Below are 24,365 nucleotides of genomic sequence, written 5' to 3'. Positions count from 1 at the left end.
CTCCTGTGTAGCCTCCCCCCCTAATGCCTCCTGTGTAGCCTCCCCCCTGATGCCTCCTGTGTAGCCCCCCCGATGCCTCCTGTGTAGCCCCCCCCCGATGCCTCCTGTGTAGCCCCCCCCTGATGCCTCCTGTGTAGCCCCCCCCTGATGCCTCCTGTGTAGCCGCCCCCTCTCTGATGCCTCCTGTGTAGCCCCCCCCCCTCATGCCTCCTGTGTAGCCCCCCCCCCCGATGCCTCCTGTGTAGCCTCCCCCCTGATGCCTCGGTGGTGACTCCTGTGTCCTCCTCCTCCTTCAGGTTGGGCATGGACGGTCCCCCGGGCCCCTCCTGGTGGTGCAGGACCTTCGTGTCTCTGTGGATTTCGTTCCTGTGTGTGGCTGACCTGGTCCTGGGCTCTCTCTTCCCCCGTGAGGTCAGCGCTGATGTGGAGGTCCTGTCCGGCGCCGTGTCCTTGCTGTCGTGGGTCACTCACTTCCTGTCCCTCCTGCACCTGCGGGGGTCCTGCCATGGTAACTCCCGGGGGCCTCTGAGCCTGCTGGTCCCGGTCCTGCTGGTGGTCCCCTCGGGGGTGATCACTTTGGTTTGGTTGGTTGAGGGGGGGGCGGTGGGGTCGCCCCTGGACCCGGTGCCCCTCGCCCGCTTCTCGTTATTGTGTTGCCGCCTCTTCTGTCTCCTCGTGTATTTTTGCGCCTTTTTGGCCCCCCCTCGCCCCCCGGTGCCTCCTGCGCTCGTCTCCATCAATGATGAGGGGGAATGTTCCCCATTAGTCGCCCCCTTCTCCTCGGATGAAGAGGCGGCAGAGGACGGGGAGAGCTGGGGGTCCCGCTTCTTCCACTCCTGGATGCAGCCGCTGCTGCGGAGAGGGGCCGCCGGAGGACTGAGGGGTCCGCAGGATGTTTATCTCTTGCCTCGTCGTCTCCAGACCTGGAGGATCCGCCAGGACTTTGTGTCCCGCTGTGGCCCCGGCCCCCCGCGCCTCCTGCGGGGGCTGCACTCCTGTTTCGGGGCTGGTTACTACTCCCTGGGGCTCCTGAAGCTCCTGTCCTGTGCCCTGGGGTTCATGGGGCCGCTGCTGCTGAACCTCTTGGTCACTTTCATGGAGACGCGGGAGGAGGCGCTCAGCTGGGGGGCGCTCTACACCCTCGGGCTCTTCTCTGCCGGGCTCCTTGGTGCTCTGGTCCAGAACCAGCTGACGCATGAGATTAATAAGACGATGCTGTCTGTGCGGGCGGCCGTGCTCAGCGGGGTCTACCGGAAGACCCTCCGCGGGGAAGGAGCCGGACTCTCCACCTTCTCCCCGGGGGAAGTCGTCAACTTCATGAGCACCGACGCCGACCGCATCGCAAACTTCTACCGCAGCTTCCACGAGCTCTGGAGCCTCCCGCTGCAGTTTGCCGTCACCCTCTACCTCCTGCACCTCCAGGTGGGGATCGCCTTCCTGGGGGGTCTCTGCCTCGCCCTCCTCCTGGTGCCCCTCAACAAGGTCCTGGCCTCCCGCATCATGAAGAACAACAAGGACATGCTGCGACACAAGGACAAGAGGGTCAAGGTAATAGCACTGCTACCTGTCCCCTCCTGTGTAATATCACTGATACCTGTCCCCTACTCCTGTGTAATATCACTGCTACCTGTCCCCTCCTGCTGTATAATATCACTGCTACCTGTCCCCTCCTCCTGTATAATATCACTGCTACCTGTCCCCTCCTGTGTAATATCACTGATACCTGTCCCCTCCTCCTGTGTAATAGCACTGCTACCTGTCATCTCCTCCTGTGTAATAGCACTGCTACCTGTCCCCTCCTCCTGTGTAATATCACTGCTACCTGTCCCCTCCTCCTGTGTAATATCACTGCTACCTGTCCCCTCCTGTATAATATCACTGCTACCTGCCCCTCCTCCTGTGTAATATCACTGCTACCTGTCATCTCCTGTATAATATCACTGCTACCTGTCTCCTGTATAATATCACCGCTACCTGTCCCCTCCTCCGGTATAATATCACTGCTACCTGTCCCCCTCCTGTGTAATATCACTGCTACCTGTCTCTCCTGTATAATATCACTGCTACCTGTCTCTCCTGTATAATATCACTGCTACCTGTCTCTCCTGTGTAATATCACTGCTACCTGTCTCTCCTGTATAATATCACTGCTACCTGTCTCTCCTGTATAATATCACTGCTACCTGTCTCCTCCTGTGTAATATCACTGCTACCTGTCTCCTCCTGTGTAATATCACTGCTACCTGTCTCCTCCTCCTGTATAATATCACTGCTACCTGTCCCCTCCTCCTGTATAATATCACTGCTACCTGTCCTCTCCTCCTGTGTAATATCACTCCTACCTGTCCCCTCCTCCTGTATAATATCACCGCTACCTGTCCCCCTCCTGTGTAATATCACTGCTACCTGTCTCCTCCTGTGTAATCTCACTGCTACCTGTCTCTCCTGTGTAATATCACTGCTACCTGTCTCCCCCTGTGTAATATCACTGCTACCTGTCTCTCCTGTATAATATCACTGCTACCTGTCTCTCCTGTATAATATCACTGCTACCTGTCTCCTCCTGTGTAATATCACTGCTACCTGTCTCCTCCTGTGTAATATCACTGCTACCTGTCTCTCCTGTGTAATATCACTGCTACCTGTCTCTCCTGTGTAATATCACTGCTACCTGTCTCCCCCTGTGTAATATCACTGCTACCTGTCTCTCCTGTATAATATCACTGCTACCTGTCTCTCCTGTATAATATCACTGCTACCTGTCTCCTCCTGTGTAATATCACTGCTACCTGTCTCCTCCTGTGTAATATCACTGCTACCTGTCTCCTCCTCCTGTATAATATCACTGCTACCTGTCCCCTCCTCCTGTGTAATATCACTGCTACCTGTCTCCTCCTCCTGTATAATATCACTGCTACCTGTCCCCTCCTCCTGTGTAATATCACTGGTACCTGTCCCCTCCTCCTGTATAATATCACTGCTACCTGTCCCCTCCTCCTGTATAATATCACTGCTACCTGTCCCCCTCCTGTGTAATATCACCGCTACCTGTCCCCCTCCTGTGTAATATCACCGCTACCTGTCCCCCTCCTGTGTAATATCACTGCTACCTGTCTCTCCTGTATAATATCACTGCTACCTGTCTCTCCTGTGTAATATCACTGCTACCTGTCTCTCCTGTATAATATCACTGCTACCTGTCTCCTCCTCCTGTATAATATCACTGCTACCTGTCCCCTCCTCCTGTATAATATCACTGCTACCTGTCTCTCCTGTATAATATCACTGCTACCTGTCTCTCCTGTGTAATATCACTGCTACCTGTCTCTCCTGTATAATATCACTGCTACCTGTCTCCTCCTCCTGTATAATATCACTGCTACCTGTCCCCTCCTCCTGTATAATATCACTGCTACCTGTCTCCTCCTCCTGTATAATATCACTGCTACCTGTCTCCTCCTCCTGTATAATATCACTGCTACCTGTCCCCTCCTCCTGTATAATATCACTGCTACCTGTCCCCCTCCTGTGTAATATCACCGCTACCTGTCCCCCTCCTGTGTAATATCACCGCTACCTGTCTCCTCCTGTGTAATATCACTGCTACCTGTCTCTCCTGTGTAATATCACTGCTACCTGTCTCCTCCTGTTTAATATCACTGCTACCTGTCTCTCCTGTATAATATCACTGCTACCTGTCTCCTCCTCCTGTATAATATCACTGCTACCTGTCCCCTCCTCCTGTATAATATCACTGCTACCTGTCCCCTCCTCCGGTATAATATCACTGCTACCTGTCCCCCTCCTGTGTAATATCACTGCTACCTGTCCCCTCCTCCTGTATAATATCACTGCTACCTGTCCCCTCCTCCTGTATAATATCACTGCTATCTGTCCCCCTCCTGTGTAATATCACTGCTACCTGTCTCTCCTGTATAATATCACTGCTACCTGTCCCCTCCTCCTGTATAATATCACTGCTACCTGTCCCCCTCCTGTGTAATATCACTGCTACCTGTCTCTCCTGTATAATATCACTGCTACCTGTCCCCTCCTCCTGTATAATATCTCTGCTACCTGTCTCTCCTGTATAATATCACCGCTACCTGTCCCCTCCCCCTGTATAATATCACTGCTACCTGTCTCTCCTGTATAATATCACTGCTACCTGTCTCCTGTATAATATCACTGCTACCTGTCCTCTCCTCCTGTATAATATCACCGCTACCTGTCACCTCCTGTGTAATATCACTGCTACCAGTCCCCTCCTCCTGTATAATATCACTGCTACCTGTCCCCCTCCTGTGTAATATCACTGCTACCTGTCTCTCCTGTATAATATCACTGCTACCTGTCCCCTCCTCCTGTATAATATCACCGCTACCTGTCCCCTCCTCCTGTATAATATCACTGCTACCTGTCCTCTCCTCCTGTATAATATCACCGCTACCTGTCCCCCTCCTGTGTAATATCACTGCTACCTGTCTCCTCCTGTGTAATCTCACTGCTACCTGTCTCTCCTGTGTAATATCACTGCTACCTGTCTCTCCTGTATAATATCACTGCTACCTGTCTCTCCTGTATAATATCACTGCTACCTGTCTCTCCTGTATAATATCACTGCTACCTGTCTCTCCTGTATAATATCACTGCTACCTGATGTCTGTGTCTTTGCAGCTGGTGACGGAGCTCCTGTCGGGGATGCGGGTGGTGAAGTTGTACACGTGGGAGGAGCACTTCGCTGGTCAGGTGACCCGGTTACGGGCTGAGGAGCTGCGGAGTCTTCGTGCCATTAAGCTGCTGGATGCGGTGTGCGTCTACCTGTGGGCGGCGCTGCCCGTCCTCGTGTCCATCATCACATTTATCACCTACGTGTTACTGGGACATCAGCTGACGGCCGCCAAGGTCAGTGACCTCTCCCCCCATCCTGACCCCAGTCACCCGTCACCTCTGTTATTTCTATCCATCCCTCATATTCCTTTCCCTCCTGTGACCCCTCCTCGTCTGCTCGGCTCCATGTCGCCCCCCCTGTGCCCCCTCCTCGTCTGCTCGGCTCCATGTCGCCCCCCTGTGTCCCCTCCTCCTCTGCTCGGCTCCATGTCTCCCTCCTGTGCCCCCTCCTCGTCTGCTCGGCTCCATGTCTCCCTCCTGTGCCCCCTCCTCGTCTGCTCGGCTCCATGTTGCCCCCCTGTTCCCCTCCTCCTCTGCTCGGCTCCATGTCTCCCTCATGTTCCCCTCCTCGTCTGCTCGGCTCCATGTCTCCCTCCTGTGCCCCCTCCTCGTCTGCTCGGCTCCATGTCGCCCCCCTGTGCCCCTCCCTGACTGCTCGGCTCCATGTCTCCCTCCTGTGCCCCTCCTCGTCTGCTCGGCTCCATGTTGCTCTCCTGTTCCCCTCCTCGTCTGCTCGGCTCCATGTCTCCCTCCTGTGCCCCCTCCTCGTCTGCTCGGCTCCATGTCGCCCTCCTGTGCCCCTCCCTGACTGCTCGGCTCCATGTCTCCCTCCTGTGCCCCCTCCTCGTCTGCTCGGCTCCATGTCGCCCTCCTGTGCCCCTCCCTGACTGCTCGGCTCCATGTCACCCTCCTGTGCCCCCTCCTCGTCTGCTCGGCTCCATGTCGCCCCCCTGTGCCCCTCCTCGTCTGCTCAGCTCCATGTTGCCCTCCTGTGCCCCTCCTCGTCTGCTCGGCTCTATGTCGCCCTCCTGTTCCCCTCCTCGTCTGCTCGGCTCCATGTCTCCGTCCTGTTCCCCTCCTCGTCTGCTCGGATCCATGTCTCCCTCCTGTTCCCCTCCTCGTCTGCTCGGATCCATGTCTCCCTCCTGTTCCCCTCCTCGTCTGCTCGGCTCCATGTCTCCCCCCTGTGCCCCCTCCTCGTCTGCTCGGCTCCATGTTGCTCTCCTGTTCCCCTCCTCGTCTGCTCGGCTCCATGTCTCCCTACTGTGCCCCCTCCTCGTCTGCTCGGCTCCATGTCTCCCTCCTGTTCCCCTCCTCGTCTGCTCGGATCCATGTCTCCCTCCTGTGCCCGCTCCTCGTCTGCTCGGCTCCATGTCTCCCTTCTGTGCCCGTTCCTCGTCTGCTCGGCTCCATGTCTTCCTCCTGTTCCCCTCCTCGTCTGCTCGGCTCCATGTCTTCCTCCTGTTCCCCTCCTCGTCTGCTCGGCTCCATGTCTTCCTCCTGTTCCCCTCCTCGTCTGCTCGGCTCCATGTCTCCCTCCTGTGCCCGCTCCTCGTCTGCTCGGCTCCATGTCTCCCTCCTGTGCCCGCTCCTCGTCTGCTCGGCTCCATGTCTTCCTCCTGTTCCCCTCCTCGTCTGCTCGGCTCCATGTCTCCCTCCTGTGCCCCTCCTCATCTGCTCGGCTCCATGTCTCCCTCCTAGGCCCCTCCTCATCTGCTCGGCTCCATGTCTCCCTCCTGTGCCCCTCCTCATCTGCTCGGCTCCATGTCTCCCTCCTAGGCCCCTCCTCATCTGCTCGGCTCCATGTCTCCCTCCTAGGCCCCTCCTCATCTGCTCGGCTCCATGTCTCCCTCCTCTCTTGCAGGTGTTCACGACCTTGGCCCTTGTGGGGATGTTGATTCTGCCCCTGAATAACTTCCCTTGGATCCTCAATGGAGTTTTAGAGGCCAAAGTCTCCCTGGACCGAGTGCAGAACTTCCTGGACCTCCCGGAGCAGGACATGCTGCGCTACTACAGGGGGGAAGGTGAGGTGCGGGGTCCGGGGGTCCTCCTGCCAGTCACATGATGGCGCTGACATCCGGCTCAATTCAGCTTCTTCCAGAAATGGGTCCATTGCAGTGGAGATGAGGAACGCCACCTTCACCTGGGGGTCAGAGGTCAAGGATCCGGGATCCCCCACACTGTTCATCCATCATCTGTCTGTGAGAAAGGTGAGGAGCGGTATCTATCCCCCGGGGTCTGAGCCCCCCATATACAGCCCGGAGCGTGGGGTGCCAGGCGCCCGGTGAATTGTTGGGGTCACGTTTTGGGGTCTCATCCGCAGGGGGCGCTGCTGGCAGTTGTCGGGAAGGTGGGATGTGGTAAGAGCTCCCTACTGGCGGCCATGACTGGAGAACTCACAAGGTAGGGGGCGCTCTCTGACTCTCGGGTGCAGCTCGGGGGCCTCGCAGTAACCGGGGTCATCTCTTCTCGCTGCAGATTGGGTGGTGACTTGTTTGTCGCCCACCAGGAGTTTGGATTTGGGTTTGTGGCTCAGGAGTCGTGGATCCAGTTCGCCTCCATCCGGCAGAACATTCTGTTTGGGAAGGAATACAACGAGCGGCTGTACAGGGAGGTTCTGGAGGCGTGCGCCCTGACCCAGGACCTCAGCGTGAGTGACCTTGGACACCTCCCCCCATAACACGAGACCCCCGTCCACGTGACACATTCTCCTCCATTACAGATCCTCCCAGCAGGAGACCAGACGGAGGTGGGGGAGAACGGGGTGACCCTGAGCGGGGGGCAGAAGGCTCGGATCAGCCTGGCCCGGGCCGTGTATCAGGTGAGTCCATTATAGGGGGGACCCCCTGGAGGGGCTGTATGACCGGTACTTACCTCCTCAGGAGAAGGACATCTACCTCCTGGACGATCCCCTCGCTGCGGTAGACACGGACGTGGCCGCGCACCTCATGGACAGGTGCATTCTGGGAATTCTCAGCCACAAGACCAGGATCCTCTGCACCCACCGCACCGAACTACTGGCCAAGGCCGACGCCATCGCCCTGATGGAGGACGGGAAGATTGTGTGTACAGGTGAGCACAGGAGGATGGTGGGGGTAGTGCCCTCTGTACAGGAGGATGGTGGGGGTAGTGCCCTCTGTACAGGAGGATGGTGGGGGTAGTGCCCTCTGTACAGGAGGATGGTGGGGGTAGTGCCCTCTGTACAGGAGGATGGTGGGGGTAGTGCCCTCTGTACAGGAGGATGGTGGGGGTAGTGCCCTCTGTACAGGAGGATGGTGGGGGTAGTGCCCTCTGTACAGGTGGATGATGGGGGTAGTGCCCTCTGTACAGGAGGATGATGGGGGTTGTGCCCTCTGTACAGGAGGATGGTGGGGGTAGTGCCCTCTGTACAGGAAGATGATGGGGGTTGTTCCCTGTGTACAGGTGGATGATGGGGGTAGTGCCCTCTGTACCGATGGATGATGGGGGTTGTGCCCTCTGCACAGGAGGATGGTGGGGGTAGTGCCCTCTGTACAGGTGGATGATGGGGGTAGTGCCCTCTGTACAGGTGGATGATGGGGGTAGTGCCCTCTGTACAGGAGGATGATGGGGGTTGTGCCCTCTGTACAGGAGGATGATGGGGGTTGTGCCCTCTGTACAGGGGGACGATGGGGGTAGTGCCCTCTGTACAGGGGGATGATGGGGGTTGTGCCCTCTGTACAGGGGGATGATGGGGGTAGTGCCCTCTGTACAGGTGGATGATGGGGGTTGTCTCCTCTGCACAGGTGGATGATGGGGGTTGTCTCCTCTGCACAGGTGGATGATGGGGGTTGTCTATTCTGCACAGGTGGATGATGGGGGTTGTCTATTCTGCACAGGTGGATGATGGGGGTTGTCTATTCTGCACAGGTGGATGAAGGGGGTTGTGCCCTTTGTACAGGTGGATGATGGAGGTAGTGTCCTCTGTGCAGGTGTATGATGGGGGTAGTGCCCTCTGTGCAGGTGGATGATGGGGGTTATCTCCTCTGCACAGGTGGATATCGGGGGTTGTGCCCTTTGTACAGGTGGATGATGGGGGTTGTGCCCTCTGTACCGATGGGGGTTGTGCCCTCTGCACAGGTGGATGATGGGGGTTGTGCCCTCTGCACAGGTGGATGATGGGGGTTGTGCCCTCTGCACAGGTGGATGATGGGGGTTGTGCCCTCTGCACAGGTGGATGACGGCGGTTGTGCCCTTTGTACAGGTGGATGATGGGGGTTGTGCCCTCTGTACCGATGGATGATGGGGGTTGTGCCCTTTGTACAGGTGGATGATGGGGGTTGTGCCCTCTGTACAGGTGGATGATGGGGGTTATCTCCTCTGCACAGGTGGATGACGGGGGTTGTGCCCTTTGTACAGGTGGATGATGGGGGTTGTGCCCTCTGTACCGATGGATGATGGGGGTAGTGCCCTCTGTACAGGAGGATGATGGGGGTTGTGCCCTCTGTACAGGAGGATGATGGGGGTTGTGCCCTCTGTACAGGGGGACGATGGGGGTAGTGCCCTCTGTACAGGGGGATGATGGGGGTTGTGCCCTCTGTACAGGTGGATGATGGGGGTAGTGCCCTCTGTACAGGTGGATGATGGGGGTTGTCTCCTCTGCACAGGTGGATGATGGGGGTTGTCTCCTCTGCACAGGTGGATGATGGGGGTTGTCTATTCTGCACAGGTGGATGATGGGGGTTGTCTATTCTGCACAGGTGGATGATGGGGGTTGTCTATTCTGCACAGGTGGATGAAGGGGGTTGTGCCCTTTGTACAGGTGGATGATGGAGGTAGTGTCCTCTGTGCAGGTGTATGATGGGGGTAGTGCCCTCTGTGCAGGTGGATGATGGGGGTTATCTCCTCTGCACAGGTGGATATCGGGGGTTGTGCCCTTTGTACAGGTGGATGATGGGGGTTGTGCCCTCTGTACCGATGGGGGTTGTGCCCTCTGCACAGGTGGATGATGGGGGTTGTGCCCTCTGCACAGGTGGATGATGGGGGTTGTGCCCTCTGCACAGGTGGATGATGGGGGTTATCTCCTCTGCACAGGTGGATGACGGCGGTTGTGCCCTTTGTACAGGTGGATGATGGGGGTTGTGCCCTCTGTACCGATGGATGATGGGGGTTGTGCCCTTTGTACAGGTGGATGATGGGGGTTGTGCCCTCTGTACAGGTGGATGATGGGGGTTATCTCCTCTGCACAGGTGGATGACGGGGGTTGTGCCCTTTGTACAGGTGGATGATGGGGGTTGTGCCCTCTGTACCGATGGATGATGGGGGTTGTGCCCTCTGTACCGATGGATGATGGGGGTTGTGCCCTCTGCACAGGTGGATGATGGGGGTTGTGCCCTCTGCACAGGTGGATGATGGGGGTAGTGCCCTCTGTACAGGTGGATGATGGGGGTTGTGCCCTATGTACAGGTGGATGATGGGGGTTGTGCCCTCTGTACAGGTGGATGATGGGGGTTGTGCCCTCTGCACAGGTGGATGATGGGGGTTGTGCCCTCTGCACAGGTGGATGATGGGGGTTGTGCCCTCTGTACAGGTGGATGATGGGGGTTGTGCCCTCTGCACAGGTGGATGATGGGGGTTGTGCCCTCTGCACAGGTGGAGGATGGGGGTTGTCTCCTCTGCACAGCTGGATGATGGGGGTTGTCTCCACTGTACAGGTGGATGATGGGGGTTGTCTCCACTGTACAGGTGGATGATGGGGGTTATACTTGTGCCCTCTGTAATTCTGCCCCTTCTTTCAGGGTCACCGGAGGAGATTTTGCCTCGGGTGCAGAAATCTCCGACACCCCAGGGCTCTCGCCGGCCGCAGGCGGGTGACTCAGGTGCGTATTCTGGGGGCTGGGATGCGACCGGTGACTGTGGGGTCCTCTGTACAGGACCCAGGGGTCTCATGGAGAACCTTGTGATGTCACCGCTGTCGTCCTAGGGTCCAACGCGAGTCCTGAGAGGTCAGAGGTCAGAGATGAGGAGCCGGTCACAGCCCCGGGGATGGGAGAGGAGGAGAAGAAGGAAGGGGCCGTGTCCCTGCAGGTCTATGTGTCCTACTGGAGGGCGGTGGGGGCCGCGCTGGGGGTCTCGCTGCTCCTGGCGCTGCTCTTCATGCAGGGTGAGTGTCCCCTCCTGTGATCCGGCAGCACCAGAACCACCATAACATGTGACCTTCTGGCTCCTTTCCTCCAGCGTCCAGGAACATCTCGGACTGGTGGCTCTCCTACTGGATCGCAGGATTACAAGATCCACCCCACAACTCCTCGCTCCTGGCGTTAACTCCTTCAGTGCTGGGACCATCACTGCTGATGTTTTCTAGTGGGGGCCTTGTGTAAGTCATGACAGTGTGTATATAATATATATGGTATATACATCCATATATAACCCCCTCTATATCTCCATACGGGGTAATAACCCCCTCTATACATCCATATGTGGACATAACCCCCTCTATACCTCCATACATGGTAATAACCCCCTCTATACCTCCATATGTGGACATAACCCCCTCTATACCTCCATACGGGGTAATAACCCCCTCTATACATCCATGTGTGGCTATAACCACCTCTATACCTTCATATGTGATAATAACCCCCTCTATACCTCCATACGTGGTAATAACCCCCTCTATACCTCCATATGTGGTAATAACCCCCTCTATACCTCCATACGTGGTAATAACCCCCTCTATACCTCCATACGTGGTAATAACCCCCTCTATACCTCCATACGTGGTAATAACCCCCTCTGTACCTCCATACGTGGTAATAACCCCCTCTGTACCTCCATATGTGGTAATAACCCCCTCTATACCTCCATATGTGGTAATAACCCCCTCTATACCTCCATACGTGGTAATAACCCCCTCTATACCTCCATACGTGGTAATAACCCCCTCTATACCTCCATATGTGGTAATAACCCCCTCTATACCTTCATATGTGATAATAACCCCTCTGTACCTCCATATATGATAATAACCCCCTCTATACCTCCATACGTGGTAATAACCCCCTCTATACCTCCATATGTGGTAATAACCCCCTCTATACCTCCATACGTGGTAATAACCCCCTCTATACCTCCATACGTGGTAATAACCCCCTCTATACCTCCATACGTGGTAATAACCCCCTCTGTACCTCCATACGTGGTAATAACCCCCTCTGTACCTCCATATGTGGTAATAACCCCCTCTATACCTCCATATGTGGTAATAACCCCCTCTATACCTCCATACGTGGTAATAACCCCCTCTATACCTCCATACGTGGTAATAACCCCCTCTATACCTCCATATGTGGTAATAACCCCCTCTATACCTTCATATGTGATAATAACCCCTCTGTACCTCCATATATGATAATAACCCCCTCTATACCTCCATACGTGGTAATAACCCCCTCTATACCTCCATATGTGGTAATAACCCCCTCTATACCTCCATACGTGGTAATAACCCCCTCTATACATCCATGTGTGGCTATAACCACCTCTATACCTTCATATGTGATAATAACCCCTCTGTACCTCCATATATGATAATAACCCCCTCTATACCTCCATACGTGGTAATAACCCCCTCTATACCTCCATACGTGGTAATAACCCCCTCTATACCTCCATACGTGGTAATAACCCCCTCTGTACCTCCATACGTGGTAATAACCCCCTCTGTACCTCCATATGTGGTAATAACCCCCTCTATACCTCCATATGTGGTAATAACCCCCTCTATACCTCCATATGTGGTAATAACCCCCTCTATACCTCCATACGTGGTAATAACCCCCTCTATACCTCCATACGTGGTAATAACCCCCTCTATACCTCCATATGTGGTAATAACCCCCTCTATACCTCCATACGTGGTAATAACCCCCTCTATACCTCCATACGTGGTAATAACCCCCTCTATACCTCCATACGTGGTAATAACCCCCTCTATACCTCCATACGTGGTAATAACCCCCTCTATACCTCCATATGTGGTAATAACCCCCTCTATACCTCCATATGTGGTAATAACCCCCTCTATACCTCCATATGTGATAATAACCCCCTCTATACCTCCATATGTGGTAATGACCCCCTCTGTACCTCCATATATGATAATAACCCCCTCTATACCTCCATACGTGGTAATAACCCCCTCTATACATCCATGTGTGGCTATAACCACCTCTATACCTTCATATGTGATAATAACCCCTCTGTACCTCCATATATGATAATAACCCCCTCTATACCTCCATACGTGGTAATAACCCCCTCTATACCTCCATATGTGGTAATAACCCCCTCTATACCTCCATACGTGGTAATAACCCCCTCTATACCTCCATACGTGGTAATAACCCCCTCTATACCTCCATACGTGGTAATAACCCCCTCTGTACCTCCATACGTGGTAATAACCCCCTCTGTACCTCCATATGTGGTAATAACCCCCTCTATACCTCCATATGTGGTAATAACCCCCTCTATACCTCCATATGTGGTAATAACCCCCTCTATACCTCCATACGTGGTAATAACCCCCTCTGTACCTCCATATGTGGTAATAACCCCCTCTATACCTCCATATGTGGTAATAACCCCCTCTATACCTCCATACGTGGTAATAACCCCCTCTATACCTCCATATGTGGTAATAACCCCCTCTATACCTCCATACGTGGTAATAACCCCCTCTATACCTCCATATGTGGTAATAACCCCCTCTATACCTCCATATGTGGTAATAACCCCCTCTATACCTCCATATGTGGTAATAACCCCCTCTATACCTCCATATGTGATAATAACCCCCTCTATACCTCCATATGTGGTAATAACCCCCTCTATACCTCCATATGTGGTAATGACCCCCTCTATACCTCCATATGTGGTAATGACCCCCTCTGTACCTCCATATGTGATAATGACCCCCTCTATACCTCCATATGTGGTAATAACCCCCTCTATATCTCCATATGTGATAATGACCCCCTCTATACCTCCATATGTGGTAATAACCCCCTCTATACCTCCATATGTGGTAATGACCCCCTCTGTACCTCCATATGTGATAATGACCCCCTCTGTACCTCCATATGTGATAATAACCCCCTCTATACCTCCATATGTGATAATAACCCCCTCTATACCTCCATATGTGGTAATAACCCCCTCTATACCTCCATATGTGGTAATGACCCCCTCTGTACCTCCATATGTGATAATAAACCCCTCTGTACCTCCATATGTGATAATAAACCCCTCTATACCTCCATATGTGGTAATAACCCCCTCTATATCTCCATATGTGGTAATAACCCCCTCTATACCTCCATATGTGGTAATAACCCCCTCTATACCTCTGTACACTGCCTTCTATACTGCTGTGTGTTAGGAGCCTCCTTGTGCCGTCCTCATCCATGTCATAGACCTTTGTGTTGCTCCAGGACCCCGGTGCGCTGGGACCAGTCTGCGGGTCAGAACACCAGTGGGGACGTCGGCTTCTATCTCTCGGTGTACGGGGGGATCGCCGCAGCTAACTCCATCTTCACCGCGCTGCGGGCCCTGCTCTTTGCTTTTGGGACGGTTCGTGCAGCCACCGTCATCCACAAGCGTCTACTACAGCGGGTGCTGAGGGTGAGTGATGCAAGGAGATCAGGGGTGCAGCGTCAGACCTGTGCGGGGGTCATCATACAGATCAGGGGTGCAGGGTCTGACCTGTGCCGGGGTCATCATACAGATCAGGGGTGCAGGGTCTGACCTGTGCAGGGGTCATCATACGGATCAGGGGTGCAGGGTCTGACCTGTGCCGGGGTCATCATACAGATCAGGGGTGCAGGGTCAGACCTGTGCCGGGGTCATCATACAGATCAGGGGTGCAGGGTCAGACCTGTGCCGGGGTCATCATACAGATCAGGGGTGCAGGGTCTGACCTGTGCCGGGGTCATCATACAGATCAGGGGTGCAGGGTCTGACCTGTGCAGGGGTCATCATACAGATCAGGGGTGCAGGGTCAGACCTGTGCCGGGGTCATCATACAGATCAGGGGTGCAGGGTCAGACCTGTGCCGGGGTCATCATACAGATCAGGGGTGCAGGGTCAGACCTGTGCCGGGGTCGTCATACAGATCAGGGGTGCAGGGTCTGACCTGCGCCGGGGTCATCATACAGATCAGGGGTGCAGGGTCAGACCTGTGCCGGGGTCATCATACAGATCAGGGGTGCAGGGTCAGACCTGCGCCAGGGTCATCATACAGATCAGGGGTGCAGGGTCAGACCTGTGCAGGGGTCATCATACACATCAGGGGTGCAGGGTCAGACCTGTGCGGGGGTCATCATACAGATCAGGGGCGCAGGGTCAGACCTGTGCCGGGGTCATCATTCAGATCAGGGGTGCAGGGTCTGACCTGTGCAGGGGTCATCATACAGATCAGGGGCTCAGGGTCAGACCTGTGCAGGGGTCATCATACAGATCAGGGGCTCAGGGTCAGACCTGTGCAGGGGTCATCATACAGATCAGGGGCTCAGGGTCAGACCTGTGCAGGGGTCATCATACAGATCAGGGGCTCAGGGTCAGACCTGTGCCTGGGTCATCATACAGATCAGGGGTGCAGGGTCAGACCTGTGCGGGGGCCATCATACAGATCAGGGGCTCAGGGTCAGACCTGTGCGGGGGTCATCATACACATCAGGGGTGCAGGGTCTGACCTGTGCCGGGGTCATCATACAGATCAGGGGTGCAGGGTCTGACCTGTGCAGGGGTCATCATACGGATCAGGGGTGCAGGGTCTGACCTGTGCCGGGGTCATCATACAGATCAGGGGTGCAGGGTCAGACCTGTGCCGGGGTCATCATACAGATCAGGGGTGCAGGGTCTGACCTGTGCCGGGGTCATCATACAGATCAGGGGTGCAGGGTCTGACCTGTGCCGGGGTCATCATACAGATCAGGGGTGCAGGGTCTGACCTGTGCAGGGGTCATCATACAGATCAGGGGCTCAGGTCAGACCTGTGCGGGGGTCATCATACACATCAGGGGTGCAGGGTCTGACCTGTGCGGGGGCCATCATACAGATCAGGTTTGTAGGGTCTGACCTCTGTGTGGGTCATCATACAGATCAGGAGTGCAGGGTCTGACCTGTGCGGGGGTCATCATACAGATCAGGTTTGTAGGGTCTGACCTCTGTGTGGGTCATCATACAGATCGGGGCTCAGGGTTAGACCTGTGCCGGGGTCATAATACAGATCAGGGGTGCAGGGTCTGACCTGTGCCGGGGTCATCATACAGATCAGGGGTGCAGGGTCTGACCTGTGCCGGGGTCATCATACAGATCAGGGGTGCAGGGTCTGACCTGTGCAGGGGTCATCATACAGATCAGGGGTGCAGGGTCTGACCTGTGCAGGGGTCATCATACAGATCAGGGGTGCAGGGTCAGACCTGTGCAGGGTCATCATACAGATCAGGGGTGCAGGGTCAGACCTGTGCGGGGGTCATCATACAGATCAGGGGCTCAGGGTCTGACCTGTGCCGGGGTCATCATACAGATCAGGGGTGCAGGGTCTGTCCTGTGCGGGGGCCATCATACAGATCAGGTTTGTAGGGTCTGACCTCTGTGTGGGTCATCATACAGATCAGGAGTGCAGGGTCTGACCTGTGCCGGGGTCATCATACAGATCAGGGGCTCAGGGTCAGACCTGTGCCGGAGGTCATCATACAGATCAGGGGTGCAGGGTCTGACCTGTGCTGGGGTCATCATACAGATCAGGGGCTCAGGGTCAGACCTGTGCGGGGGTCATCATACACATCAGGGGTGCAGGGTCAGACCTGTGCCGGGGTCATCATACAGATCAGGGGTGCAGGGTCTGACCTGTGCCGGGGTCATCATACAGATCAGGGGTGCAGGGTCTGACCTGTGCAGGGGTCATCATACAGATCAGGGGCTCAGGGTCAGACCTGTGCGGGGGTCATCATACAGATCAGGGGTGCAGGGTCAGACCTGTGCCGGGGTCATCATACAGATCAGGAGTGCAGGGTCTGACCTGTGCCGGGGTCATCATACAGATCAGGGGCTCAGGGTCAGACCTGTGCGGGGGTCATGAAACAGATCGGGGGCTCAGGGTCAGACCTGTGCTGGGGTCATCATACACATCTGGGGTGCAGGGTCAGACCTGTGCGGGGGTCATCATACAGATCAGGGCTCAGGGTCAGACCTGTGCGGGGGTCATCATACAGATCAGGGGTGCAGGGTCAGACCTGTGCGGGGGTCATCATACAGATCAGGGCTCAGGGTCAGACCTGTGCGGGGGTCATCATACAGATCAGGGCTCAGGGTCAGACCTGTGCGGGGGTCATCATACAGATCAGGGGAGTAGGGTCTGACCTCTGTGTGGGTCATCATACAGATCTGGGGCACGGGGTCAGACCTGTGCGGAGGCCATCATACAGATCAGGGGTGCAGGGTCAGACCTGTGCCGGGGTCATCATACAGATCGGGGGCTCCGGGTCAGGTGTAGTAGAGGTAACCCGCCTTATTCCCCTGTTTTTAGGCCACGGTCACCTTCTTTGACAGCACACCTGTGGGCCGCATCATTAACCGCTTCTCCTCCGACCTCTACTGTGTGGACGACTTCCTGCCCTTCATGCTGAACATCTTCCTGGCGAACGTATTTGGTCTTCTGGGGATGCTGGTGATGATCAGCTACGGGCTGCCGCTCATCCTGCTCATCCTGGTGCCCCTGGCTGTCCTCTACTACTATATCCAGCGATTCTACCGCCACACATCGCGCGAACTGAAGAGGCTGCAGAGCATCACCCTCTCCCCCATCTACAGCCACTTCTCCGAGACCCTGACCGGCCTCAGCACCATCCGAGCCACGCGCCATGCGGACAGGTGAGACGGGGGGGTTGTTCCATTTTCAGGTCGGTTCTGTTGGGTCACTGCAGTGATGGGTTCTGTGGTCTGGATGGGAGTTGTGTTTGGGTCGTCTGGATTTATACTTGTGTTTGGGTCATGAATAGTTTGTTCTGGGTTTGACTGTCGTCGGGTCTGGATGGTTTATCACCCGATGAGTTTGACCCATTCCCGTCCGTCCCATGGTTCAGGTTTGCGGAGGAGTGTGAATCCCGGATGGAGCTGAACCAGCGCTGCCTGTTCGCCAGTAACACGGCCGTGCAGTGGTTGGACATCCGGCTGCAGATGATAGGAGTTGTAGTGGTTACTGCCATCGCTGTCATTGCTCTAATCCAGCACCAGAGAAATGCGGGAGATCCAGGTAAGTTCTGCACATTCTGGTTCCTCTGCCTCTTCTATGCAGCGTCTCTGACCTCTTCTTCCTCAGGGCTGGTGGGACTGTCTCTGTCCTACGCTCTCTCCATCACCGGTTTACTCTCTGGACTCATCTCCAGCTTCACTCAGACTGAAGCCATGATGGTGAGCGTGGAGCGAGCAGAGGAGTATTCCACCACACTGCCCTCCGAGCCCACACAGGGCACAGTGACGGTAAGTTTAGGCTCCACAGGTTGAGGGTCATGTCGGCTCCTGTTGGGGATGTCCCACCTCCCACCTTCTTTCCCAGGTGCGGCCGGAGTGGCCCCATTGCGGATGCATCGAGTTCAGAGACGCAGTTCTGTGTTACCGCCCGGGTCTACCCAACGCTCTAGATGGGGTCAACTTCACTATTCGTGCAGGGGAGAAGATCGGTATCGTGGGAAGGACGGGTTCAGGGAAGTCCACCCTGTTCTTGGCTCTGTTCAGGATGATGGAGCTGAATTCAGGGTCCATCATCATCGATAATGTGTCCACCAGAGGGCTGAGCCTGGATGTGCTGAGGTAGGTACTAGACCCTGGAGATAGACTTAAAGAGCCCCGCAGGCGCTGACCGTCATGTCCCCTCCAGGTCCCGGCTGGCCATTATCCCACAAGATGCCTTCCTGCTGAGCGGGAGTGTGAGGGAGAACCTGGACCCCCTGTCCCATCACACAGACGTGGAGCTGCTGGACGTGCTGGGGCAATGCCACCTACAGGACGTGGTGTCGCGCATGGGTGAGGCCTAGACCCTGTCACTGGGAGGGGGAGACTCAATTTCAATTACAGAAATCCCTCTATCTCCATGTTGTGCAGGAGGCCTGGACGCGGACGTGGGTGAGAGAGGGAAGAATTTCTCCCTGGGGCAGCGGCAGCTTCTGTGTTTGGCCAGAGCTCTGCTAACCGAAGCCAAGGTGAGGCAGCCAGAGCGGAGGAGAGTGCGAGCTCTTGGGTACAGGGACTCCACGGATTTCCTTGTGACTGTGGGTGTCTTATGTGTCATAGATACTCTGCATCGATGAAGCCACGGCTAGCGTTGACCACCAGACAGACCACTTACTCCAAGTGACCATCCGTGAGAAGTTCAGGGATCGCACGGTCCTCACCATCGCACACAGGTGATGACATTCCCCAGCTACACCCTGCCCAGACCGGCCATGAGCTACACCCACCCCCTCACACACACATACTACACCCTGCCCAGACCGGCCATGAGCTACACCACCCCCTCACACACACATACTACACCCTGCCCAGACCGGCCATGAGCTACACCCACCCCCTAACACACACATGCTACACCCTGCCCAGACCGGCCATGAGCTACACCCACCCCCTCACACACACATACTACACCCTGCCCAGACCGGCCATGAGCTTCACCCACCCCCTCACACACACATACTACACCCACCCCCTCACACACACATACTACACCCACCCCCTCACACACACATACTACACCCTGCCCAGACCGGCCATGAGCTACACCCACCCCCTCACACACACATACTACACCCTGCCCAGACCGGCCATGAGCTACACCTACCCCCTCACACACACATGCTACACCCTGCCCAGACCGGCCATGAAGTACACCCACCCCCTCACACACACATACTACACCCTGCCCAGACCGGCCATGAGCTACACCCACCCCCTCACACACACATGCTACACCCTGCCCAGACCGGCCATGAAGTACACCCACCCCCTCATACACACATACTACACCCTGCCAGACCGGCCATGAGCTACACCCACCCCCTCACACACACATACTACACCCTGCCCAGACCGGCCATGAGCTACACCCACCCCCTCACACACACATACTACACCCTGCCCAGACCGGCCATGAGCTACACCCACCCCCTCACACACACATACTACACCCTGCCCAGACCGGCCATGAGCTACACCCACCCCCTCACACACACATACTACACCCTGCCCAGACCGGCCATGAGCTACACCCACCCCCTCACACACACATACTACACCCTGCCCAGACCGGCCATGAGCTACACCCACCTCCTCACACACACATACTACACCCTGCCCAGACCGGCCATGAGCTTCACCCACCCCCTCACACACACATACTACACCCTGCCCAGACCGGCCATGAGCTACACCCACCCCCTCTTACACACATACTACACCCTGCCCAGACCGGCCATGAGCTACACCCACCCCCTCACACACACATACTACACCCTGCCCAGACCGGCCATGAGCTACACCTACCCCCTCACACACACATACTACACCCTGCCCAGACCGGCCATGAGCTACACCCACCCCCTCACACACACATACTATACCCTGCCCAGACCGGCCATGAGCTACACCTACCCCCTCACACACACATAGTACACCCTGCCCAGACCGGCCATGAGCTACACCCACCCCCTCACACACACATACTACACCCTGCCCAGACCGGCCATGAGCTACACCCACCCCCTCACACACACATACTACACCCTGCCCAGACCGGCCATGAGCTACACCCACCCCCTCACACACACATACTACACCCTGCCCAGACCGGCCATGAGCTACACCCACCCCCTCACACACACATACTACACCCTGCCCAGACCGGCCATGAGCTACACCCACCCCCTCACACACACATACTATACCCTGCCCAGACCGGCCATGAGCTACACCCACCCCCTCACACACACATACTACACCCTGCCCAGACCGGCCATGAGCTACACCCACCCCCTCACACACACATACTACACCCTGCCCAGACCGGCCATGAGCTACACCTACCCCCTCACACACACATACTACACCCTGCCCAGACCGGCCATGAGCTACACCCACCCCCTCACACACACATACTATACCCTGCCCAGACCGGCCATGAGCTACACCTACCCCCTCACACACACATAGTACACCCTGCCCAGACCGGCCATGAAGTACACCCACCCCCTCACACACACATACTACACCCTGCCCAGACCGGCCATGAGCTACACCCACCCCCTCACACACACATGCTACACCCTGCCCAGACCGGCCATGAAGTACACCCACCCCCTCATACACACATACTACACCCTGCCCAGACCGGCCATGAAGTACACCCACCCCCTCATACACACATACTACACCCTGCCCAGACCGGCCATGAGCTACACCCACCCCCTCACACACACATACTACACCCTGCCCAGACCGGCCATGAAGTACACCCACCCCCTCACACACACATACTACACCCTGCCCAGACCGGCCATGAGCTACACCCACCCCCTCACACACACATGCTACACCCTGCCCAGACCGGCCATGAGCTACACCCACCCCCTCACACACACATACTACACCCTGCCCAGACCGGCCATGAGCTACACCCACCCCCTCACACACACATACTACACCCTGCCCAGACCGGCCATGAGCTACACCCACCCCCTCATACACACATACTACACCCTGCCCAGACCGGCCATGAGCTACACCCACCCCCTCACACACACATACTACACCCTGCCCAGACCGGCCATGAGCTACACCACCCCCTCACACACACATACTACACCCTGCCCAGACCGGCCATGAAGTACACCCACCCCCTCACACACACATACTACACCCTGCCCAGACCGGCCATGAGCTACACCCACCCCCTCACACACACACACTACACCCTGCCCAGACCGGCCATGAGCTACACCCACCCCCTCATACACATATGCTACACCCTGCCCAGACCGGCCATGAGCTACACCCATCCCCTCACACACACATACTACACCCTGCCCAGACCGGCCATGAGCTACACCCACCTCCTCACACACACATACTACACCCTGCCCAGACCGGCCATGAGCTACACCCACCCCCTCTTACACACATACTACACCCTGCCCAGACCGGCCATGAGCTACACCTACCCCCTCACACACACATACTACACCCTGCCCAGACCGGCCATGAGCTACACCCACCCCCTCACACACACACACTACACCCTGCCCAGACCGGCCATGAGCTACACCCACCTCCTCATACACATATGCTACACCCTGCCCAGACCGGCCATGAGCTACACCCACCCCCTCACACACACATACTACACCCTGCCCAGACCGGCCATGAGCTACACCCACCTCCTCACACACACATACTACACCCTGCCCAGACCGGCCATGAGCTACACCCACCCCCTCACACACACATACTACACCCTGCCCAGACCGGCCATGAGCTACACCTACCCCCTAACACACACATGCTACACCCTGCCCAGACCGGCCATGAGCTACACCCACCCCCTCACACACACATATTACACCCTGCCCAGACCGGCCATGAGCTACACCCACCCCCTCACACACACATACTACACCCTGCCCAGACCGGCCATGAGCTACACCCACCCCCTCACACACACATACTACACCCTGCCCAGACCGGCCATGAGCTACACCCACCCCCTCACACACACATACTACACCCTGCCCAGACCGGCCATGAGCTACACCCACCCCCTCACACACACATACTACACCCTGCCCAGACCGGCCATGAGCTACACCCACCTCCTCACACACACATACTACACCCTGCCCAGACCGGCCATGAGCTACACCCACCCCCTCACACACACATAGTACACCCTGCCCAGACCGGCCATGAGCTACACCCACCCCCTCACACACACATGCTACACCCTGCCCAGACCGGCCATGAAGTACACCCACCCCCTCATACACACATACTACACCCTGCCCAGACCGGCCATGAGCTACACCCACCCCCTCACACACACATGCTACACCCTGCCCAGACCGGCCATGAAGTACACCCACCCCCTCACACACACATACTACACCCTGCCCAGACCGGCCATGAGCTACACCCACCCCCTCACACACACATGCTACACCCTGCCCAGACCGGCCATGAGCTACACCCACCCCCTCACACACACATACTACACCCTGCCCAGACCGGCCGTGAAGTACACCCACCCCCTCATACACACATACTACACCCTGCCAGACCGGCCATGAGCTACACCCACCCCCTCACACACACATACTACACCCTGCCCAGACCGGCCATGAGCTACACCCACCCCCTCACACACACATACTACACCCTGCCCAGACCGGCCATGAGCTACACCCACCCCCTCACACACACATACTACACCCTGCCCAGACCGGCCATGAGCTACACCCACCCCCTCACACACACATACTACACCCTGCCCAGACCGGCCATGAGCTTCACCCACCCCCTCACACACACATACTACACCCTGCCCAGACCGGCCATGAGCTACACCCACCCCCTCACACACACATACTACACCCTGCCCAGACCGGCCATGAGCTACACCCACCTCCTCGTAGGCACATACTATACCCTGCCCCAAATATATCCGTGTCACCCAGCGGCCAAGAGCTGCACCCACCCCCTCACACACACATACTACAACCTGCAAACCCCCCACCATACAGCCCCATCCTCAAAGCTGAAGCTATGCTTCCATTGTGTTACAGGCTGCACACTATCATGGACTCGGACCGTGTGCTGGTGATGCATGCTGGGAAAGTGGCTGAGCTGGACTCTCCTAAAATCCTGAGCAGCAGCGTAAACTCGCACTTCTACCGACTGATACACAGCGCCAACTCTGAGTGACTGTCACTGAAATACAGCACCAGTTTAAGGGTGACAGTGCAGGCGGTGCAGCATGTTGTTATGGTGGGTGATGGTACGGGTGACGTGTGACGCGGTGGTAAAGATGGTCAGTGTGACTGTCATGTGAGAGGGAGACGGTCATGTTTCACAAGATCAGGTGATGTGGGTGATGCTTTGTGGTGGGGACAGGATTGGTGATGCTGTTTGATTTGAAAAAGTGTCATGGGAACAGTACAGGTGGACAAATGGTGTTGGAGGTGTGTGTGTGATGGGGACAGTACAGGCGGAGGTGTGTGTGTGTGATGGGGACAGTACAGGCGGAGGTGTGTGTGTGTGATGGGGACAGTACAGGCGGAGGTGTGTGTGTGTGATGGGGACAGTACAGGCGGAGGTGTGTGTGTGTGATGGGGACAGTACAGGCGGAGGTGTGTGTGTGTGATGGGGCAGTACAGGCGGAGGTGTGTGTGTGTGATGGGGCAGTACAGGCGGAGGTGTGTGTGTGATGGGGACAGTACAGGCGGAGGTGTGTGTGTGATGGGGGCGGTACAGGCGGAGGTGTGTGTGTGATGGGGGCAGTACAGGCGGAGGTGTGTGTGTGTGATGGGAACAGTACAGGCGGAGGTGTGTGTGTGTGATGGGGACAGTACAGGCGGAGGTGTGTGTGTGATGGGGGCGGTACAGGCGGAGGTGTGTGTGTGATGGGGGCA

The 24,365-nt window shown here is 56.4% G+C and overlaps 1 protein-coding gene across 2 annotated transcripts in view; it reads left to right on the top strand.

Annotated features, from left to right (window-relative positions):
* Positions 1-24,089, top strand: part of ABCC10 (ATP binding cassette subfamily C member 10) — a 70,009-nt gene extending 45,920 nt beyond the window's left edge. For both annotated transcript variants that reach the window (XM_072139829.1, XM_072139828.1), the window contains exons 3-22: positions 297-1,548; positions 4,678-4,905; positions 6,536-6,695; positions 6,763-6,881; positions 6,995-7,074; positions 7,150-7,321; positions 7,394-7,492; positions 7,554-7,743; positions 10,428-10,508; positions 10,613-10,792; positions 10,867-11,005; positions 14,124-14,313; positions 17,222-17,565; positions 17,778-17,947; positions 18,014-18,174; positions 18,251-18,504; positions 18,572-18,717; positions 18,796-18,893; positions 18,985-19,097; positions 23,520-24,089. In XM_072139829.1, coding sequence (XP_071995930.1) covers positions 297-1,548; positions 4,678-4,905; positions 6,536-6,695; positions 6,763-6,881; positions 6,995-7,074; positions 7,150-7,321; positions 7,394-7,492; positions 7,554-7,743; positions 10,428-10,508; positions 10,613-10,792; positions 10,867-11,005; positions 14,124-14,313; positions 17,222-17,565; positions 17,778-17,947; positions 18,014-18,174; positions 18,251-18,504; positions 18,572-18,717; positions 18,796-18,893; positions 18,985-19,097; positions 23,520-23,658 — 4,315 coding nt within the window. In that variant the 3' untranslated portion in view covers positions 23,659-24,089. The remainder of the gene's footprint in view (positions 1-296; positions 1,549-4,677; positions 4,906-6,535; positions 6,696-6,762; positions 6,882-6,994; positions 7,075-7,149; positions 7,322-7,393; positions 7,493-7,553; positions 7,744-10,427; positions 10,509-10,612; positions 10,793-10,866; positions 11,006-14,123; positions 14,314-17,221; positions 17,566-17,777; positions 17,948-18,013; positions 18,175-18,250; positions 18,505-18,571; positions 18,718-18,795; positions 18,894-18,984; positions 19,098-23,519) is intronic.
* The last annotated feature ends 276 nt before the right edge of the window (positions 24,090-24,365 follow it).

The sequence above is a fragment of the Engystomops pustulosus genome, chromosome 3, assembly GCF_040894005.1.
Source record: "Engystomops pustulosus chromosome 3, aEngPut4.maternal, whole genome shotgun sequence".
Lineage (NCBI taxonomy): Eukaryota > Metazoa > Chordata > Amphibia > Anura > Leptodactylidae > Engystomops > Engystomops pustulosus.
The sequence above is the reverse complement of the archived record's forward strand: the minus strand, read 5'-3'. Positions and strand labels throughout refer to the sequence as shown.